This window comes from Heteronotia binoei, chromosome 1, assembly GCF_032191835.1.
Source record: "Heteronotia binoei isolate CCM8104 ecotype False Entrance Well chromosome 1, APGP_CSIRO_Hbin_v1, whole genome shotgun sequence".
NCBI classification, from domain to species: Eukaryota; Metazoa; Chordata; class Lepidosauria; order Squamata; family Gekkonidae; genus Heteronotia; species Heteronotia binoei.
In genome coordinates, this window is record NC_083223.1 from 212,147,276 (window position 1) to 212,168,087 (window position 20,812).

Genomic DNA, 20,812 nt, shown 5'->3' on the forward strand with positions numbered 1-20,812 from the left:
TTTCTGTTCCCAGAACACTCAAACTCCATACTGCCCCCCCCCACTGATAACCAATTTTCAAAAACTTGAAATTGCTCTGGCAAGTATTTGGATGGGAGGTGTATTTGGTGCGTGTGTGTGAAAATTAAAGCAGACTACAGGATGGTCACCTGAAGCAATGGAAAGCAGAACTACCTTTAGTCCTCTTATTCAGTGGGTTTACTCTTAAGATATTGGGCTACCAACCTCCTGGCAGGGCCTGGAGATCACCCAGAATTACAACTGTTCTCTGGACTACAGAGTTAATTTCCTCTGTACAGAATGGCTTTTGGGGGAGGGGGCGGGGGGGAATGTGGACTTCACATGCCACTGAGCTCTCTGCCCTCCTCAGGATCCACCAAAAATATCCAGGAATTTACCAGCCAGAGTTGTTAACTCTATGAATTAAAGCCCATATATCACAGTTCTGCTACCCAAATACAGGATAACTGTACTGAAAGCATATTGCCAGCCTTCCCCCCCCCCCCCCAACACACATGCACACACACAAATCCTGTTCACAAGTTACAGTGAACACACATACAGGGTGTCTTGTTATTTAAATATACATTGTGTAATTCTTTTGGTAGGAACCAGCCTTGTGGAGCTGGAGCTAAATAAATGGCTTGCTAGAGAGACCGAGGAAGGAAGGGGGGGAGGGCTTAAAAGAGGAAATTCTCTTTCCTTGTGTGTGGGGGGGAGGGAGCGAGTTTAACCTTGTGAATTACAAAGAACATGAAGAGCTTCAGATATGCAGCAGAAGGGAAAAGTTTTGCAGTCAGATGGGAACATTTACTTACCAGGATGAATGTGTGTGCATGGCGGGGAAGCTTTTAGATGTTGAAATGCTGCTAAAATTAATGGAGGCTCCCAGCCGCCTCAAGAGAGAGTCGCAGCCAGCTGACAACAGGCACCCGGCAGGGTCTGCTTCACAGGATCCTAGTGCACCTCTACTCCTCGTCACCAGCCAAGCCAGGAGCACCAATAGCTATGGAGCAGTAGAATCCCCTGCTGATCAGCTGATCGGCCCGCAGCTCTTTTAACTGGAGGATGAGGCTGGGGACTGCTTCTGTCCCCTACCCACGCTCCAGGATGGTGGCTAAAAATTTGTGAGCTAGCTCACGCTAACTCAGCTTAGAGGGAACACTGGTGGGGAATACTTTTGGATCCAGGTTAATGAAAAATCCACTGTCCAAACGTTTTCACTCTGATAATAGTCTATGAATTATCCTATACACTAACGGTTTGTACAGCTATGGTTTTCCCATATTTGCTTATTTTAATTTCCTTGTTCTCCACTTCTTCACCAATTTTCACACCCAAGATACCTTACAACGTTTAAGCAAAATGTTTTAAAATATAACTTTATTTTAACTTTTTAAAAAAATGATAAGAAAATGGCTGTTAAATGGAGATGTAATATAGTACAGTAAAAACCAGGAATGATTTATGAAATGCTACTCAACTTTTTCTGTTTTTATAACTTTGTGAAATAAAATTTTATAAATCTTCACATTTAGAAATATACAGAAAAATATTAATTTATTATATTTGATTTCTAGCCTGCACTGCCCTGCACAGCAGGTCTCAGGACGGGTTACAACAATGTAGATACAAAAATACAAACAGCAACAATTAACCTGGATATAAAATAATCTCTAAAACACTATATATACATCAATCAGCCATTAAACAATAAGATGGCAATAAGTAATACAAATTAATACTTCCACTCCCACAGGCTCTACATGTATGCAATAGAAAATTATATAAGTGATTTGTTCTTTATTATATACTTTTTATCACTAGCAAATAACAACTCAGTAGGTCAAACTGTGTAGAGTATAAGAGTAAAACTAAAGGGGCAGCAAAGGGGGTGCTATAAAGGAAAGCTAGGTGAAGGTTTCAGTCTTAGCTATGCATCCCCTGTGGCCTAGCAGCAGTGCAGTGATCAATGGTGCTGCTGTGGCATGCGGTTCCACAAGTTCTGCACCCCTGGCTTGGACCCACTGGATCATTTCTCTGTGTGAAAGGATTTTCACAGTCTTCCAGGAGCAGCAGGAGGATTTGGAGCTGCCTCAGTGGGAAGATGAGGTAAGAAATTTGTGCTACATAGGCAGAAATTTGTCCATCCATGGAAATGTTCTGGTGGATCCAAGTAGCCTCAGAAAATAGAAGAAAATAACCTATCAACTTAATTTCAAAATCTGTCCAATGTATTTGAAACTAGTGGCTTAAGATGTTTTCTCCATGTTTATGAATGCAGATCAGGACTATTGTGGTAAATGTAACAGACCCATCAAATATGGGACAATAGGATAATGGAAATGATGCTCAATCATGAGTATTTGTATTTAACTAAAAGAGCACAAACAAAACTTTTTGTAGCGTAGGCAAATGGCTCCACTGACAAATGAATCATGATCCAGGGAGCTAAACAGACAGTTGAATTTAAGGCAGGATAACTAGCGTGAAGACTGACTGTCACAATATTGGCATATAAATACTGCCAATACAGCTGTCACAATAATATTCTTCAAAGTTATTTTCTTTAATGGTAAGACATTTCCTACAATTTGCTTTTCCATGCTCTGTTGCCTTGTCAGTGATTCTGGAAAAAGTGGAAAGTTAACTGCTGCACTGACAAGTTAAGAATTGTAAAGTAAACCTCATTATTCACATGTTTAATGGTTGTTGGAGTGCCTTGTAAGCACAGAGGCCAAAGATCCTGTATATTTGCATGACATTGAAAAGAAGGGGGGAAATCTAGGTGTGTGCTTGTTTTAGAGCTGCATTGAAAATAAGGGCCTCAATCCTGTAGGTTGGATCCACTGGAAGAGTTTTTGTTGTACTTTTCCCCCAAACACCCTCTCTGAATATCAAGAAAGCCTTACAAGCAAAATGTGCTATGGAATGCAGGAATGAGAGTAAAATTTCTCCCTCTCAGTATTTCAGCCCCTCCATTCACCAGCACATTTTGGTGGTGAGGCTGACCCTGTTTTCAGGAGTTTCAGTTTCTGGACAAAGCCAGACTGCTTGAGGAAAAGGAAGGTGGGGAAATGTGTGCTCTGTGAGCACCTTCTGGGAGCATTTCCAGTGATTCCAATGTTACAAACTGCCAGCAGAAGACAAACTTACCTTATCAGTGTTCTGCAAGCTTATGCAAGCTCTAGAACAAGACTACTTATGATTCCTTTGGAAGTGGAAAGACCAGTTTGGGTGCTGTGAATTCTTCAGCGCTTCTCCAAAAATAAAATAAAATTTGATTAGTGGAAGAGCTCTTCTGCCAGCAAAAGGAACTGTAGGGTCCATCCAGCAATTGCAGTTAACTGACTGGTGCTTGCAGGGTAGGGGAGAAGCATGCTATATACCAACCAATGAAGTATATAATGGTTTCTTTCTGCTCTTAAGGCAGTCATGTTTTTAATTAGATAAATTCATGGGGCCACAGTCCATTTTATTTAGTATTTTAAAATGTTTTTAAAGCATAAAACAGTTTTCAGAAGAAAATGATTAAGGATTTGGTTTCAGGGACAGTTACTCTGACACATTTAATCATCCTCTTTTTTCAAACATATGTGTTTTCATGTTTTGTTTTTAATTTTTTTCCATTGCTTGTTTTTTTTTTCTTTTTAAATTTCTTTATACCTTTCTTATACTTTCTTTTGCAGCGGTACAGAAAAAAAGAAGGAAAAACTTCAAGGACAGAGAGAGAGAAAAGAGGACTCTCATTCTAATGATCAAAATCCACAAACTCAAGCATCACCTTCACCTTCTCCCCAGCCCTCTGCACAGATTCACCCAACACACAGGCAGACCCCAGAAGTCAAGAGCTCTGCTCCAGGCAAAAGGTTTCCTAAGTACCCAAATAGAGAGCTAGGAAGTTATTTCAGTTACTAACAAGAAGCTTTGTTCCCAGTTAAAAGCATGTGTGTTACCTTTTCTTCAAAATTCTGCATAATGTGTAAAAATCTTGCCCATCCCTCTCCCTGAAAACTCCCAAATTTGGGGAAATTCAGCTCTTTGGACCTAAGGGCAGTCCAGTCTCATCAAGTCCTGTGCCCTGCCCCCCAACTATAATGTGACATTATCCAGGGGAAAGGAACCTTCCTGGAAAGACAGTGTGTTGGCTGGAATCCACCTGTAATTAATGGGCTTCCTGTTTGGGTGGAGCCAACATGAATGCACCCCATCCCACACAAAGCTTCCTCATAAAGGCAGAATCAACTCTTACATGAGTTTCTTCACAACATTCAGCTCTGTTACCACAGTAGCAACAAATGATTCTATATGCATTCAGATATACTGTGTAAACATACACTACTGACAGTATAACCTTTCTACCAATCTGTATGTATGTGTGTAATGTGTGTGTGGTGATAGGCTGCTCTTACTAATAACTCTTGACTCAGCTTGGTGTCTTTGGTAATCCTGAGTTTCAGTTCTTTGCTTCTTAGACTGCTATTCATTCTGGAGGATGTTTAGCTTGGCACCTTTTCCCATCATTTGCTTTGGGCCCTTGCTTGTATTCTTTATTCTGTCCCCTGTTTTACCATTCCAGCTGAGGGTAAATTCTTCACAACCAGATTAACTTTCCCCCTCCCCCATCAAGCAAGTATAGAAAGCATTAGGTTTTGATCCAGTAAAGTATTCAAATACAAGCAGTAATGTAAATGTGTGTCTGAAAAGAGCAATTGACCTACAAGTGCAGAAGAGGGATTCTGCTGTATGTATTTAAATGTGATGTCTGCCTGCAAGTGCAATAGGCAGCTACTGATGCTGCTGCACCAGGCTGCCCAGTCATATGGGACAGTATTGTGGTTTCAGAAGTGGTTGCTAATGACACTGGCCAGTTGAAAGTACACCTTTCCCAGCTTTCTTTGGAAAAAGTGTAAATTCACCTCTGAGTATTATGCCACTGCCTACACTCTTCCTCTCACATAATACTGACACCCTCTTGCATGCAAATACCTCTGGACCAAATCTTTTGCTGACCCTTTTGTTTCCAGCAGTTTGTTACATAGTAGTTTTCTGAAGCTCAAGAACTTTCAAAGTGTCTCACCAATGAAGGAGGTTGGGGTGAGTCAAGCAGTGAAATAGCTGACAGAATTTCTTCACGGTTCTGGTACACACTTCTTAGTGAATGAGTGCTATAAAGCTAGCAAATAAATAGCATGAAGTTGGTGTCAAACCTCTTAGTGCCTCAAGGGGAATGATTATCCCCATAAACTGAAAACTTCAGTCAAACTTTGATCTGAAAATAAGCCCAAGTGCAACATTTGTATGTGTGTTTTTAAAAACTATCTCCTGCCTTTCATCATAAAGAATTCAGGCAGATTACCTTTTAAACTATAACAAATATGACTATCATGTAATTGAACCAAATGTAAATCTGTATCAGATGAAGTCAGCCATTAAAATTAGTTGGGCCAAATGCCTTTCAGAATGTAAAAATTCTCATCAGCTGGCATTGGTGTTTAATGGACATAGAATAACTGTGAGGTAAATCTGTATATTTTAAAATTTATTTTAATGAGTTTTTCTATTTTTAATGGAAGAGACTTCAAAATCAGTCATGAATGAGATTCTTTTCCTTTATTTTTACAGTACTGTTTAGTGGCATAGTAAAATGTGTTGTCTGTCATCAGAGGACAACTTCAAGAACTACACATGCTAGCCCTCATTAGACACTGAAGTACAAGGAGATGATTGCATTGTTTGCCTGAATTCACACTTGGGTTGGGCAAGGGTGCCTTAAAAGCTGCTGCAAATTTTATGAATTTCTAACATGGAAAATCATGTGAATAGCATCACATGTGACAATCCACACGTCTGCCTGCATGTTGTAGAAGACATACAGCGCTTTCACACACACTAAATAACGCACTTGCAATCCACTTTCAATGCACTTTGCTACTGCGTTTTACTGGGTGAAATGGCAAAACTGATTTGTGAACAGTCACTGAAGTGGATTGAAACTGCATTATTTAGCAAGTGTGAAAGTGCCCATAGCTAATTAGTGTTTTATGCACAGCAGGATTTTTGCATCTTTTGCTTTCACATGATATTACTGTGGTCAGTTCACATGCTTTCTCCCCAGTATGAAAACTTTTTCTGTGAGGTAAGTTCAGAACATTTGAGGCAGCCCTAACTAATGCATGTTTAACAATAACTCATCAATTCTTTCTCTGTTACCTTGTCCAAACTTACCTGCCCATGACTTTGATTTGTCTTCCCGTTGGGCATCTTATTGTACAGAAACATTTTGTTCTTGGGTTTCATGCATTATTGTGCTGCTGTATGAGCAAATAAACATTTGGAGGTCCTCTTCCCTTCCCTCCTTCTAACAGTTGACTTCATAACTCCCTCCCTCCTTGCTTTTGCTTCTGAAGTTCTTGTGAAAATAAGTCTTTGCAAAAATGTTCTTAACTGGATGAGTTGCAAGGCTCATTGGGTAACTAAACGGACTGTAACATGAACAAAACCTACTTTCGTACAAGCAACATTTCTTAGTCAAGTAAAAATATAAGCAAGCTTTTAAGAGTTGTTTGTATATTTTAATCAAACCTCTCATTTAGCAGGACCATGTTGCCAGTAATATTACATCACACTAAGTGTCTGTAGCTCTGATCTGTAACTTACCAACTTCCAGATGGTGGCTAGATATCTCCTAGGATTACAGCTGATCTTGAGGCAATGGAGATTAGTTCATCTGGAGAAAATGGCTGCTTTGGCAGGTGGAGTTTATGGCATTATATCCCATTGAAGCCACACCCCTCTCCAAGCCCTGCCCCCCTCAGACTCCATCCCCAAACTCTCCAGGTATTTCCTAGCCTGGAGTTGGCACCCCTGATTGCACCAGATCAGAAGCTAAGTATGGTCAACCCTAGTTAATACTTGGATGGAAGACTACCAAGAATATCTAAGGTGCTGTGCAGAGGCAGGCTGCCTCTGTATGCCTACAGGAGCACTATATGTTGACTGCAACTTGACAGGTGGAGATTTCTTGGTGGAGCCTTTTCCCTGATACAAGGAGCCTTCTCCTGAGTCTCTTACATCTGTAAAAGGTTGCTTGCACTAGAGGAAGGCATTACTATTGAGACAAATAGATGCACAGGATCCAGCCCATAGTACATAATTTGGATTTAACATTTCAATACTGCTTTTGAGTGCTCAAGATGCTTCTCATACAGCATTATGACAGAATTGTTTTAAAAACTCTACCGGTATTGCAGTGGAGGTGAAAGGAAATGACACTTAAATAGTAGCTTACATGAGGCCATCCTGTTAAGTTTGTGGCTGAGATCTGAACAAGCAGCTTGCTTTACGGTATTTCATTCAAAATATCCTTATTGGAATATTTGAGGACTTAAGTTTTAAAAATGCCCTTTATGACCTTCTTTTACACATTCAGTTAGAGCATTTTCTTTTAAATCTGATTTGCGGGACTGTTTTGTTTTGTTTTTGCTTGAAGGATACCCTGGCACTTACTTTCTCCTGCTGCTTGGTCTGTCTGTGCTTCCAGCACCAGCTCCTAAGATGCTGGGTTGACTTAATAATGACAGAAAACTGTGTATGTTTTTCAGTGTAAAGAGATCCTCTACTGTTGAAAAATCACATGGCTCATGGGAAAGTTCAGAAGACAGTCGTAATAAACTAATAAGGGCAGCCTCAGCATCCAAACTGATACCCAAAAGTGGCAAGAATGCAGACAAGTATGTACTTGATCACTAGTTGGTGCAGAAAATATTTTCTTGGGTGGCTAATACCAAAGCTCTCTAAATGTATGTTCACCCTGGTCCAAAGCTCCATGAATGCTTTGCACATGGTATTTCTCTGCACTTCACTGCACTATACTTTTCAGTGGATTGCACAATCTTATTGATGGTGAAGATATATCCAAGTTTTCTGAAGGATGTAGCTGGATTGGGAGCACCATTACTGCAATTTTTTAAAGTATTATCTTGCTGGATAATTTTTCGGATCCCTTTCTTGCATACAAAACCAAGCAGTCTTTAGGACTGTAAAAGCAATCTTGTTTTTGCATTTGTATAACAGTAGTTGTTTGCATGGTTGCATTAGTTTAACATTTTGTATTAAGCCAGGTTGCTCTTTCAGAGATGCCAACTTGTATATCTTTAAAGCTCATTAACCAATCAAAACTGGGTTTTAAGTAAAAGTTCATTTTTAGAAAAGCATACATTTCTAGCCATACTTTAAAAAAAAATCTATATCACTACTTTTGTTGTCTAGTTTTCATTTTATTTATCTTAAGTGTCAACACTGATATTTTCAAACCTTGTGTTTATATTAATAATATTGTGCATTTCTCTTTCCAGACACAAAGATGTCATTGTCAGCCAAGGTAACTGAAAACACTTGTTTTTAAATAGAACTTTAATACTAGGCTAGACAGTACTCTTTCTAAATGCATTTCTGAAGTAGATTTTGTATTCAATATGATGTTTAGTGTGGTTAAAATAAATGGTGTCTACTGGCCTTGTTTTCACTGAGTTTAGTGACAAAGGGCATCAGTTTATGAGAGGTATGTTAACACTGCACGCATAACACTCTTTGTAACTATAAAGGCTTCCCCATTCATATTTATGTAAGAAGCAGATCTGCATGCACTTTTTTTTTGATGGATTAGGATCTACTGTTTTTATTTAAAGCTGTCTGCATGCTGTCCTCAGAGAATATACCAGAGTATGTATCAGGGCAAATGACTGGAATCCAAAGTGTCCTGAAATCTCTTGAGTTTTTATGATTACCAGTGTACAAAATTATGCCCATCATGCATTTTATGTCTTTCATAAAATACATTGTTTCTTATTTTCCTTTGAAGTGCTAGGGTTGTTTCCCATATGTATACTTTTTCAAAATACTAGACTGGGCATGGAAAATTAGTCTTTGCCCAGGACAGGAAACACCTGTAAGTTGTTTTATTTCTGTCCCATAACTAGCAAAAATGTCAACCCGAGAAAAGAACAGCCAAGGTAAGGATTAAGCTATACTAGCTGGTTGCTTTCTAGTGAAAAAGCTTTTTTAAAAAATCTTTTATTTGGCTTTTTGCTACCTTGGAACACATGGGCTCAGCCTTTTCAGTTTCTGCTAAAATGTATTTGCTTGATCAACCTTGATACAAGGTTGGAATTGAGAGATATAGCAGTTTGCCACCAAAGAAAGGTCAATGATAATTGGTATGCATCTAATAATTCATTTTTTTTTAGAATGGACTTGGCATGTACCTGAGTGAAATATTACTCAGACTGTTGCCTTCTAATGGTATCTTGAAATGCCAACTAAAAGATCCTCTTGTCCTCCATATTCTGGGTTACCAATCATGTGTTGTAATGGAATAACAGAAATCAAGGGTGTTAAAAAATAACCTCCTATTATGATACATCAAAAAAGAGATACGTTGCCTTCTGTAAGTAAATCTTGTCTGGCTATGGCTGCTGCTGTATTACTGAAGAGACAAAGAATGCTAAGTAATTGCAGAACATATGTAAGCTTATTGTCAGTTAAGAAAATTGTTGAAAATACTGGCTTTGATCTGCAAATTATTCTGAAGCATGAAGCTTGAAATTGGAGCATGTCAGCTCAAGTGCATGGCAATACATATAGTTTAGTCCTTGCATTTAAAAAAAACAATGCTGTTTTTGTAGTATATTCGTAAATCTGTAGTCTGCAAAGTACTCTACTTTAGGAAATTTCTCTTTTACTGTATGGCTTGGATTGATATCTTTCTACTCTGCAAGTATCTTCTGATGGTGCATCCTATCTGCTCCTGCACTCTTCTTGTGGCATTTTGTTGTCCAGATTATCTGTTGCAACATATATGCAATCTCCTGGACCAGTGAATGGAATTAGATGCACTTCTAATTTCTTCCATCTCTTTGATTCATTATTGATTTTGGTCTAGGGTTGTCAATATCTAGGAGGGTCCTGGAGATATCCCTGATTCCCAGACTGAAAAGATCAGTTACTCTGGAGAAAATGACTGCTTTGGAGAGTGGACTCTATGGCATTATACCCTGCTGAGGTCCCACCCACCCTCCCCCAGCTCCACCTCAAACCTCCAGGAATTTCCCATCTCAGAACTGGTGACCCTATTTTGGCCCCATATTACACTGTCTCTTCATTTGAACAAACAGAAACTTCAAAGTAGAATATAGTCTAATAAGCAGCTGGTGGAGCTCTTCCTGATGGCTGCCTTGCTCTTATTCTGCTTTGTTGTATTTTTTTAAATGATATTGATAAGTTTGTTGTCTGTTAGCTGCTACAACAGCAGTATTCTTAAGCTGGTTAGGTGCCAAACTTTGAAATGATGTTTATGTATCTCCCAACTCTGAATCAAAATGAGACAAATTTGATGAGATGCATTGTTGACACCTTCCTATTATGGTGGTACCCACAGCTTCCCCCATTCGGTGCCATCCAGTCCTTCCAAAATTCACACAGAAGCCAGGTAAATGCAAATCTGTACTGCTCTCCAAATATGAATATTAGTTATGTTACTTCTCAGAATAAAAAAGCATTCAGAAAGGCTTAATTTCCAAAAACATAATTGCACTTTCTTATAACACAGAAACAATAACAGAAATGGGTAAGGGTGATGGGCTCTAATCTGAAGAACTGGGATTGATTCCCTACTTCTCCACATGAAGCCTGCTGGGTGACTTTGAGCCCAGTCATGGTTCTCTCAGAACTCTCTTACAGATGAGCAACAGGAAAAAAAATATTTTTTTTCCCTTTCAAAGTATTTTTTCAGTATATTTATAAATCTGAAATAATACCGTTTTGCCTTGCATGAAAGTGATTATGAACTTCTTGAAATTATCCTTTCTGAAAGACAACTGGAGAGGATATCGTTTAACACAACTGCACTATCATTGTGAAATGGAACTGAAGATATCTGCTGTTTCAAGTTGTTTTGGCCTTAGCTGAATCTAACATGCCAGAAACACTTGAGGGAGCATAGTTTTCTTCACCCTTCTCTTGGTTTCTGCTCTTGTAGCAGCCATACTAGTTATTATATGTGCATCTTTTTAAAAAAACTCAAAACGTATGAAATCCTTGAAACTATTTGTCTAAAACTAACATCACAAACATGCCATGACTTTTAGAACCTGTTCTAACGGTTTAATAAATTTTCAGCCATGTTTGGGTTTACATCAAGGATGTTACTATGTGCCAGCATCTATTTTAAGGACTTTTCTTTTAACTTCTGCATGTGAAATGCAGCCTTCATGCTTCACTGCCAGGGACAGCAAGTCTCTGCATGCTGCTTTCTTTAGCAATAAGGGTGGTAATGGGATAAAAAATTACCTGCTTAAGTACCTGATAGGAATTCATGCAGTTACTAGGCCCACTCCTTAAGGCTGATTCTGTCTTAAATCTCTTGGTATGACATTCATGTTGTGATATGTGCACAGAGGATTTTTTTTTTCTTCATGAACAAATAGATAGAAGCGTTTTTTCTGACATTTTAGAATTTTTGTGGCACTTGGTCTGAAAATGTAAGGTGGCTCCAACAACTGAAACCATGTTCTAGATTCTTACATTGTTCTTCTGTTGCTTTTAAAAGCGTATAGAAAATCAGCAGGAAAATGACTCTACTGGCCATCTGTATCCAAACAGATTCATGTCTTGAACCAGACACCTTACTTCCCCAAAGAGAATCTGCCCAGTAAATGGCACTGAGTTGTGTTTCACTTAGACTGAGCATACACTTAGGGGCTTTACAAAGAGGTGACAGTCCTTTGTTTCAAAATGGAACATTTTAAAAAAGTTGTTTTAATAAATACTCTGCTATTTTTTTTACAAGTTTCTGGAAAGGCAGGAAGCATATTTGAGATAAATATGAAATACCTCATCTCAGCATATCTTTAAAAAACTTTACACAGTTTGGGAGGAACACTGAAATTTCCTCTTAGGTAACCAGTAAAGTTTGGTTTGATGTTCTGGAGCACAGTAATTAAGCTAGTATAAATTAAAAGGTAGTTAAAGTGCTGTTTCTCCTAGCTCATATTGTCAGGAATTTGACCCTGGGCAAGCATCTTCTGTTTGAAAATAGTTTTGTTGATATGCTGCCATTCTCTGTACACTTTTCAAGAGTTTTGCATTAATGTTCTAATTGCCTATGGGCTTGTATACTTAAGAGGAAATTTCAGTGTTGGGTTTCAAAAAGAAAGGCAATGATATGTTTTCAGTGATAATTTTGTTTGAGCACATTCCCAAACATTTCAATTAAAATGTCTGTGTAGTGAGTGCTCAAGTTTGCATAGTGTACCAAAAGCAAACAATGCTGCCATTATCTGCTGTCTTTATTTCTTTGGGATGAGGAAGCACAAGAGGTACTTGGTGTGTTTCTGGATGCTATTTATAACCAAAACCTCCACAGGCACCACTTTGTAACCTCTTGTTTGTCTCCAGTGACACTACTGAGCTTTCTTTGGAGCAGTGCATTACTTGCCTGCAACAGTTTAGATGCAATATGTTTTAGGAGCTAATGGCCATAATATTAGTTCAGTCCTATAACCATGGTCCTGAACTAGCTTGGACTTTAAAAGCATAAAAGTCACATCTGTATATTAAAAGTGAGCAGCTTATAAACTGTTATCTTGCAAACTGTGTGGGTTGGATCCATACACGTGTGAGGCTGTTGTCTGTTTCTCTGTATGCCAAATTGTGTGCTGCTTTGATCATCAGCTTGTGTGCTCTTTGATCATCAGTGAGTATTCATAACATACTTCAATACCTTTTGCCTTTTTATCATCTTGGGATTTTGTGCCACCTTTATTCATGTTTGCTGTACTGAAGCACCCAAGGCAGTTAACAATCACAATAATAAAATAGAAGCATATTCCAAAGCACAAAATAAAGCAATTTAAAATGTAATACATCCCTGGGAAACTTGCTTACTATAATTCTCATCAGACCATTCAAAAGCTGCTCACAAAACAATGTCTTATGTCTATGCACCCGAGAAGATAATGTTAACCAACCCTCATGGTGTGTGGGGGGTGGAATTTCTATAAGAGCACATGCAGAAAACACCCTCCCTTGAGTAATCTTCAGTAGTGCAGGTTCCAGTTGGGCAGCTGTGTTGGTTTAAAGCAATAGAAAACCTTTAAGACCAACAAAATGTTATTCAAGGTATGAGCTTTCATGTGCTTGCACACTTCCTCAGATACACAGAAATAGAAGATATGTGTTCTAACTTATAGACAGAGGCTGAATAGCAAATTAGTATGTAACATGTTCAAAATATTTTAATATATGAAGAAACAAAATAGGAATAACAAGTTAAGTTTATAGTGTCAATATTTGTTCTGATTTAATTAAGGGAGAACAGCAGGTCTCCTCCATTATACTCCAGTTTGGGGAGATTGATAGGTCTGGATGTATTCCTTCAGACCCAAGCCATTTAACTCTTTAAGTTAGTCTTAGAAATAAATTGGAAGTCAGGGTACTTAGAACTTTCAAACAGGAGCCAACAACACCCTGGAAGGAATGCATTGTGGGTCCTGGCATTGCTGTGGCAATTTTTTGTCATTTCTGGAAGCGACATGGCAGACATTCTATCATTTTGCAAAAGAAGTAATGGTTGCTGTACAGTTTTGCAAAATGCTAAGTATCTGCCATGTCACTTCCATGTTTTCCCAGAAGTAAAATAAGCGCACTGGTGTAACTCCAGCTTGCATTCTTCTCCCCCCCCCTCCTCCCAAGGCACCTGCTGGTGCCTAAGGACTGGTGAGCAACAAGGCGGAATGCCTAGAATCCTTATCTGAAGAATACTGACTTTATATATGAATTTCACTGAGTCACAGCTGAGAAAGTTTACTGGTTTAAGTTTTTGAAGAATGTTTAAAGGCAAGTTCACATAGAATGTGTTTAGAGTAGTCTAGTCTGGATATTACCAAAGGCTGTACAGCGGAGGCCATGTCAGCTTTCTTCAGAAACAGCCACAGCCGGTCTAAACTGATTACCAGTACTTCTGCAAACTGGCTATCTAGAGACAGTAAATATCCCGATGTACCCTTGACTGTGAAAGTAACTTTTTATAGACACCATAATTCTGTTCGGGACAAGTTGAAACTTATTTCCATTTCAGCTTTATTCCCAGCTCCCATCTTTACCCCATAATGCTGCCATTTGTCTACCATTCCTTCACCTTCCAAATACACTGTTATTATTTCTGCCAGTTTCTTAGATTTAAATGGGTGGGAGTGCTGTTGAGAGCTGAATGTCATAGCATATTGATGACACTTTGCATGAGCTCTCCTAGTAGCTTCATGTAGCCTCAGTATCTTCCTTTCTTGTAACCTAACAGTGGTGGTACTATGAGATTTACCTTTGGGAAAGAACCCCAGAGTTCCAGCCACCATTGCTCAATTCAGGGACCTAAAAATACAGACTGTAGCTGGAGATGAATGAGCTCTGCTCAGCATACTTTTATATTTATTCCACTACTTCCTTTCATCTAATGAACTCTGGGAATTATAATTCTGAGTCTGAAATTACCTGGCTATACTACTGAAGTACTACTGTACAACTGAGCCAGTTTGGTGTAGTAGTAAAGTGCACGGACTCTTATCTGGGAGAACCAGATTTGATTCCCCACTCCTCCACTTGCACCTGCTGGAATGGCCTTGGGTTAACCATAGCTCTTGTAGGAGTTGTCCTTGAAAGGGCAGCTTCTGGGAGAGCTCTCTCAGCACCACTTACCTCACAGCGTGTCTGTTGTGGGGGAAGGAGATAAAGGAGATTGTAAGCTGCTCTGAGACTCTGATTCAGAGAGAAGGGCGAGGTATAAATTTGCGGTCTTCTTCTGAATGACAAGAACCGAACTTCTAACAGAAAAGATTCATGAAGTAGGAAGTAGGCAAGAGTTTCTGAGAGTTGAAATGGCTTGGTGTAGTGGTTAAGTGCACAGACTCTTATCTGGGTGGGTTTGATTCCCCCATTCCTCCACTTGCAGCTGCTGGAATGGCCTTGGGTCAGCCATACCTATCACAGAACTGACCTTGAAAGGGCAGCTTATGGGAGAGCTCTCACAGCCCCACTTACCTCACAGGGTGTTTGTTGAGGGAGGGGGGGAGGTAAAGGATATTGTAGGCCGCTCTGAGATTCAGAGTGCAGGGCAGGGCATAAATCCATTATCATCATCTTCTTTAGATAGCCCTGCTCTTCCTACAATGAATGCACATTTCTTTTTGCTCCACCATTAACTCTAATCAAATAGGTTGTGCAGGTTTTTGAAATAATGCAGAAAACCCCCTGCAGTGTTTGTGAAAGAGGAGAAAGTGGGATGAATGTTCACACATTTTCAAAACACCGTCATACCCTGGCAAAACACTACCATCTCTCTCTAGCCTCATTACTAATCAGCTTTATCATATTTTTAGATCACTGCCATTTCCTCCAAATGGCAGAATTAATATTGGACAACAGTTTGATTTTTTTTAGTCGGCTGGCAAGTGGTTCTTAGCCACTTGAAGAATGTACAAAAATGTACTAAGTCATACTTAGAAGCTGCAGTTATTAAGTCCAATGTTGATACCAGTTCAGAAACATGTTATACTTTTAAGAATTTAAGACCTTTTGATTGCCCCCTTCCCAAAATGTTGGCATGTCTGTGCTTTGTCAATTTTAGTAAGTAATTGAAATTGCAGATAACTTTGAGATAATTTTAAAAGCATTATTTCAATAAGAGTAATGGATACCTTAATGATCATATTTAGCAAACCAGCACACCTCCCTTCCTTCCCTCTCTCCCTCCCTGGGTATTTCCATTATAAATTAAAACCCACACCAAAAAGGCATGCATAGGAAGGCAGGCCTTAACTGTCACACAAAATCCTCTTATGGACATTAGTGGAACATGTTGGGAATTTTCTATAAAATAATTTTATATAAAATAATTGGCATATTCAGATAGGTGAGTATGGGGCATGCGTGAATCCATTCATTCTTTTGTTTCAGGCCACATCCATGTAGCTCTGTTAGAGAATAAGATGCAGCTTTTCAAATGTGTATTTGCAAGATATTTATCCCTCACTGGTCTCCTGATTATGGACCATTATGGAGATCTAAGTGGGAATATGCAGATCATAGCATTTAATGTGGAGGGGATTTTTCTTGTGGTGACGAGATAACAGTGCTGAACTGCTGATGTGAAAAGCTGCCTTGTGACAAAGTCTATCCTTGAAAATTAAGCACAGCTCACTCCTCATGTTTGTGTTTTCTTATCCTTGATCTAGAAGGGGGCTCAAACAGATTTTTCTTCATATTTATTGGGTTGCTTACTATTACTATTGAAGTTTCACAACCTAGACACATAGGACTATCCTCTGATAAGGTAGTCTAAAGAGTGTGATGACACTAAGTGAATGGAGGGAAGGATCCCATTTTTAGAATGTTCATAATTAAATAGATTAATTATAAATTAAGAATAAGTGAATTATGAATTAAGAATAATTAAATTAATTATGAATTAAATAAATAAAGAGAGTATACCCCATAGAATCAATTCAGATTGTATTTTATAGGCTTACATTGGTGGAAGAATGATATCTGTCTAGTTAGAAAGGGGTCTAACACAAGTGGTTCCAGACCAGACAAATAGTTAGCCATTAATTACATGTGCAAATTGTGTGCTTTCATTTTAAAAAGTCAAATCTGCCACACTCTTAGTTTAAAACGGAGTTAATTCTCAACATTTAGTTCTTTACAAGCCTGTTATATTTCTGTTTGCAAAATGATCTCATTCTAGGACACATTTTTGTTTTGACAGAGGGAGAATACATCAAGATGTTCATGCGAGGACGACCAATCACAATGTTTCTTCCTTCAGATGTAGACAGATATTATGAAATTAAGACAGAACTGCCTCCTGAGAAATTAAAACTGGAGTGGGTGTATCCTTATCTTAACTCAGCAAAAAAAATTGTGCTTTTTATTTTTGTTCCTTCTGGTTTCCTGTTTTTCTTTTATGACTGTGAAGTTTACTTAATTTAATAATTACAAAGAAAAAGTAGAGCCCTGAATCTTGGAAAATATTTTTTTCACTAAATAATAGGCTATAAGTTTTCATGCATTGACCACTCATATTTTCCTTTTGCTACACAGAGTAACTTCTACTATGCCAAGCTGCAGGGTTTGGCACAGTTTCTCTGTAGTTTGTTTCAGGGGTGTGCATTCCCTAAGCTGTTACAACAAAATTTCAGTTTCTATAATTTATTAGTCTCTCTCTCGGCTTGGCTTCGCGAACGAAGATTTAAGAAGGGTGTAATAGTCCACGTTTGCTGCAGGCTCGCTGGTGGCTGACAAGACCAATGTGGGACAGGCAGGTCCGGCCACAGCGGCTGCAGGGAAAAGTCTGATTTAGGGTTGGTCCTGTAGCAGTGCGATTCTTCCTCAATCTCCTTTTGTCCTCAAGACCAGCTATGCGTGTGTTCTCAAAGGAAGAGACAGCCTGGTGGATGATGTGCCTCCATGCTTTGCGATCTGAGGCTAGGTCAGACCACTGGTGATGGTTGATGTGACAGGTGCTAAGGGATTTCTTCAAGGAGTCCTTGTACCTCTTCTTTGGTGCCCCTCTATTTCGATGGCCGGTGGAGAGTTCGCCATACAGGGCAATCTTGGGAAGGCGGTGGTTTTCCATCCTAGAAATATGCCCTGCCCAGCGCAGCTGCGTCTTCAACAGCAGTGCCTCGATGCTGGTAACCTCTGCCCGCTTGAGGACTTCAGTGTTGGTCACAAAGTCACTCCAGTGGATGTTGAGGATGGTGCGAAGGCAGCGCTGATGAAAGCGCTCAAGGAGTCGCAGGTGATGACGGTATAAAACCCACGATTCGGAGCCATAGATGAGGGTTGTCATCACAACCGCTTTGTAAACATTGATCTTTGTGCCTTTTTTCAGATGCTTGTTGCTCCACACTCTTTTGTGCAGTCGGCCAAATGCACGGTTTGCCTTTGCCAGCCTGTTGTCAATCTCCTTGTCGATCTTGGCATCTGAGGAGATGATGCACCCCAGGTAGCTGAACTGCTGGACTGTCTTCAGAACTGATTCACCCACAGTGATGCAGGGAGGGTGATAATCTTCCTGGGGTGCAGGCTGGTGGAGAACTTCTGTCTTCTTCAGACTAACTTCTAGGCCGAATAGCTTGGCAGCCTCTGCAAAGCAGGACGTCATATGCTGCAGAGCTGATACCGAGTGGGAGACGAGTGCAGCATCATCAGCAAACAGTAGCTCTCGGATGAGTTTTTCCATTGTCTTGGAGTGTGCCTTTAGTCGCCTCAGGTTGAACAGGCTGCCATCGGTGCGATAGCGGATGTAGACACCATCGTCCTCATCTAGATCTACTGCGGCTCTTTGAAGCATCATGCTAAAGAAGATCGTAAAGAGAGTTGGCGCGAGAACGCAGCCTTGCTTTACACCTGTGCCTATTGGGAAGGGCTCCGAGAGGTCGTTGCAGTGTCTGACTTGGCCTCGCTGGTCTTCGTGTAGCTGGATGATCATGCTGAGGAACCTTGGGGGACATCCTAAACGTTCCAAGATTTGCCACAGGCCTTTCCTGCTAACGGTATCGAAAGCTTTGGTAAGGTCGACAAAAGTCACATACAGACCCTTGTTCTGTTCCCTGCATTTCTCTTGGAGCTGCCTGAGAACAAATACCATGTCGGTGGTGCTCCTGTTAGCTCTGAAGCCGCACTGGCTCTCTGGGAGGAGTTCTTCTGCAATGGTGGGCACCAGTCTGTTCAGGAGTATTCTGGCAAGGATTTTGCCTGCGATGGACAGCAGGGTTATCCCCCGGTAGTTGGAGCAGTCTGACTTTTCCCCTTTGTTCTTGTATAGGGTGATGATGATTGCATCGCGAAAGTCCTGTGGTAATTTGCCTTGTTCCCAGCAGGTGACAAGTACTTTGTGAAGTGAGCTATGTAGTACTGTGCCCCCATGCTTCCAGATCTCTGGTGGAATTCCATCAACTCCTGCTGCCTTGCCACTTTTCAGTTGCTTGATGGCTTTAACAGTCTCTTCTAGGGTGGGGATCTCATCCAACTCTGTTTTCACCGGTTGAAGTGGGGTGAGGTGGATTGCTGAATCTTGAACTACGCGGTTGGCACTGAAGAGAACCTGAAAATACTCCGACCACCGGTTCAGTATGGATGCCTTGTCTGTGAGGAGCACTTGGCCGTCTGCACTATGCAAGGGACTCTGAGCCTGATATGATGGACCATATACTGCCTTCAGGGCTTCGTAGAACCCTCTTAAATCACCAGTGTCTGCACACAGCTGGGTTCTCTCTGCAAGCTTGGTCCACCACTCGTTCTGAATGTCTCGAAGCTTGCGCTGGAGGTTGCTACATGCAGCGCGAAAGGTTGCTTTTTTCCCAGGACAGGAGGGCTGAGCAAGATGTGCTTGGTAGGCAGATCTCTTTTTTGCCAGTAATTCTTGGATCTCTTGATTGTTCTCATCAAACCAGTCCTTGTTCTTCCTTGTGGAGAACCCGAGGACTTCTTCAGAGATCTGCAGGACGGTAGTTTTTAGGTGTTCCCAGAGTGCTTCTGGAGAAGGGTCTGTGGGGCAACTGAGGTCCTCAATTCTTGACTGGAGTTTTGCCTGGAAGGCAGCTTTAACTTCGGCTGACTGAAGGCTGCCAACCTGAAACTTCCTCCGAGGGATACCTCCTCTCCTGGGTGTGGGTTTAAATTTATTAGTAATATTAGAGGAAATGTCCCATCCCACCTGGGTAGAGCAGCATATCAATGTGGAAGAAAGCTGGTGTAATATAATGGTTTGAACTGTCAAACTAAGACCAAGGAAACCCAGGTTTAAATCCCCACTTTGCCATGAAACTCACTAGATGATCATGCACCATTACTGTCTTTCACTCTAACCCAGGGGTGTTGAAGTCATTTGGTATGAGGGCTGGATCTGACATAAATCTCACTTTGTTGGGCCAGGCCATGCATGTCATAAAATGTAACATGACGTACCTGAGATGTAAACTTTATAAAGATGATTTCAGATGCTGAATGGCAATAGGAAGCTTGATCGGATTAGGTGTGATATGCAGAGGGGTAGTAGGCATGGAAATATCAGCATTGATAATGAGATAGGAAACCTAGATCTCAATATGGTACAGGAGGATTCAGTCCAGGAGGATGCAAACCATAAATGGAACTTAGTGTGAAGAAGTGAGGAGTGACTCACAAAAGAACATATGCTATCACAAATTTTGTTAGTCTTTAAGGTGCTGCTAGACTCTTCTTACTCTTTTCTGCTGTTATTAGAAACCACAACACTCAAAAACCAGTGGGGGGACATTTTAACCTTCCAGGACATTCAATTACTGACGTAAGAGTAGCAGTCCTTTTAAAAGGAATTGTAAAGGGAAATTAGAAAGAGAGATTGCTGAATTGCAACTGATAATGAAGCTCAAGGTAATGCATCCTCCTGGACTGAACTGAAACCTAGGTTTCTTCTCTCATTACCAATGCCTGCTATTGTCATTTGGCATCTGAAATCACTTCACTCTTCAAGATTTAAGGACAGATGGACTCAAATTCTAATCTAGCTGTATCTAAAGAACTGGGCAGTGACTCATGAAAGCTCATGCACTGCCACAAATTTTGTTAGTCTTTAGGATGCTTCTGGACTCTTGTTCCCTTCCACTAAAGAATGCAAGCCGTACTGTTAGATTTCTCTCCTCCCCCGCCCCCCCAATCTAAAAGAAATGGAAAGGGGGGAGGTCTTTCTCGATCTCTGACTTGCTCTCTTTGT

The 20,812-nt window shown here is 40.2% G+C and overlaps 1 protein-coding gene across 6 annotated transcripts in view; it reads left to right on the forward strand.

Annotated features, from left to right (window-relative positions):
* EML4 (EMAP like 4) overlaps positions 1-20,812 on the forward strand; it is a 309,941-nt gene that overhangs the window by 218,970 nt on the left and 70,159 nt on the right. For 2 of the 6 annotated variants that reach the window (XM_060247471.1, XM_060247454.1), the window contains exons 4-8: positions 3,690-3,869; positions 7,605-7,733; positions 8,358-8,383; positions 8,982-9,014; positions 16,820-16,943. In XM_060247471.1, coding sequence (XP_060103454.1) covers positions 3,690-3,869; positions 7,605-7,733; positions 8,358-8,383; positions 8,982-9,014; positions 16,820-16,943 — 492 coding nt within the window. The remainder of the gene's footprint in view (positions 1-3,689; positions 3,870-7,604; positions 7,734-8,357; positions 8,384-8,981; positions 9,015-16,819; positions 16,944-20,812) is intronic. The other 4 variants (XM_060247476.1, XM_060247475.1, XM_060247474.1 and 1 more) reach the window with 3 other exon arrangements.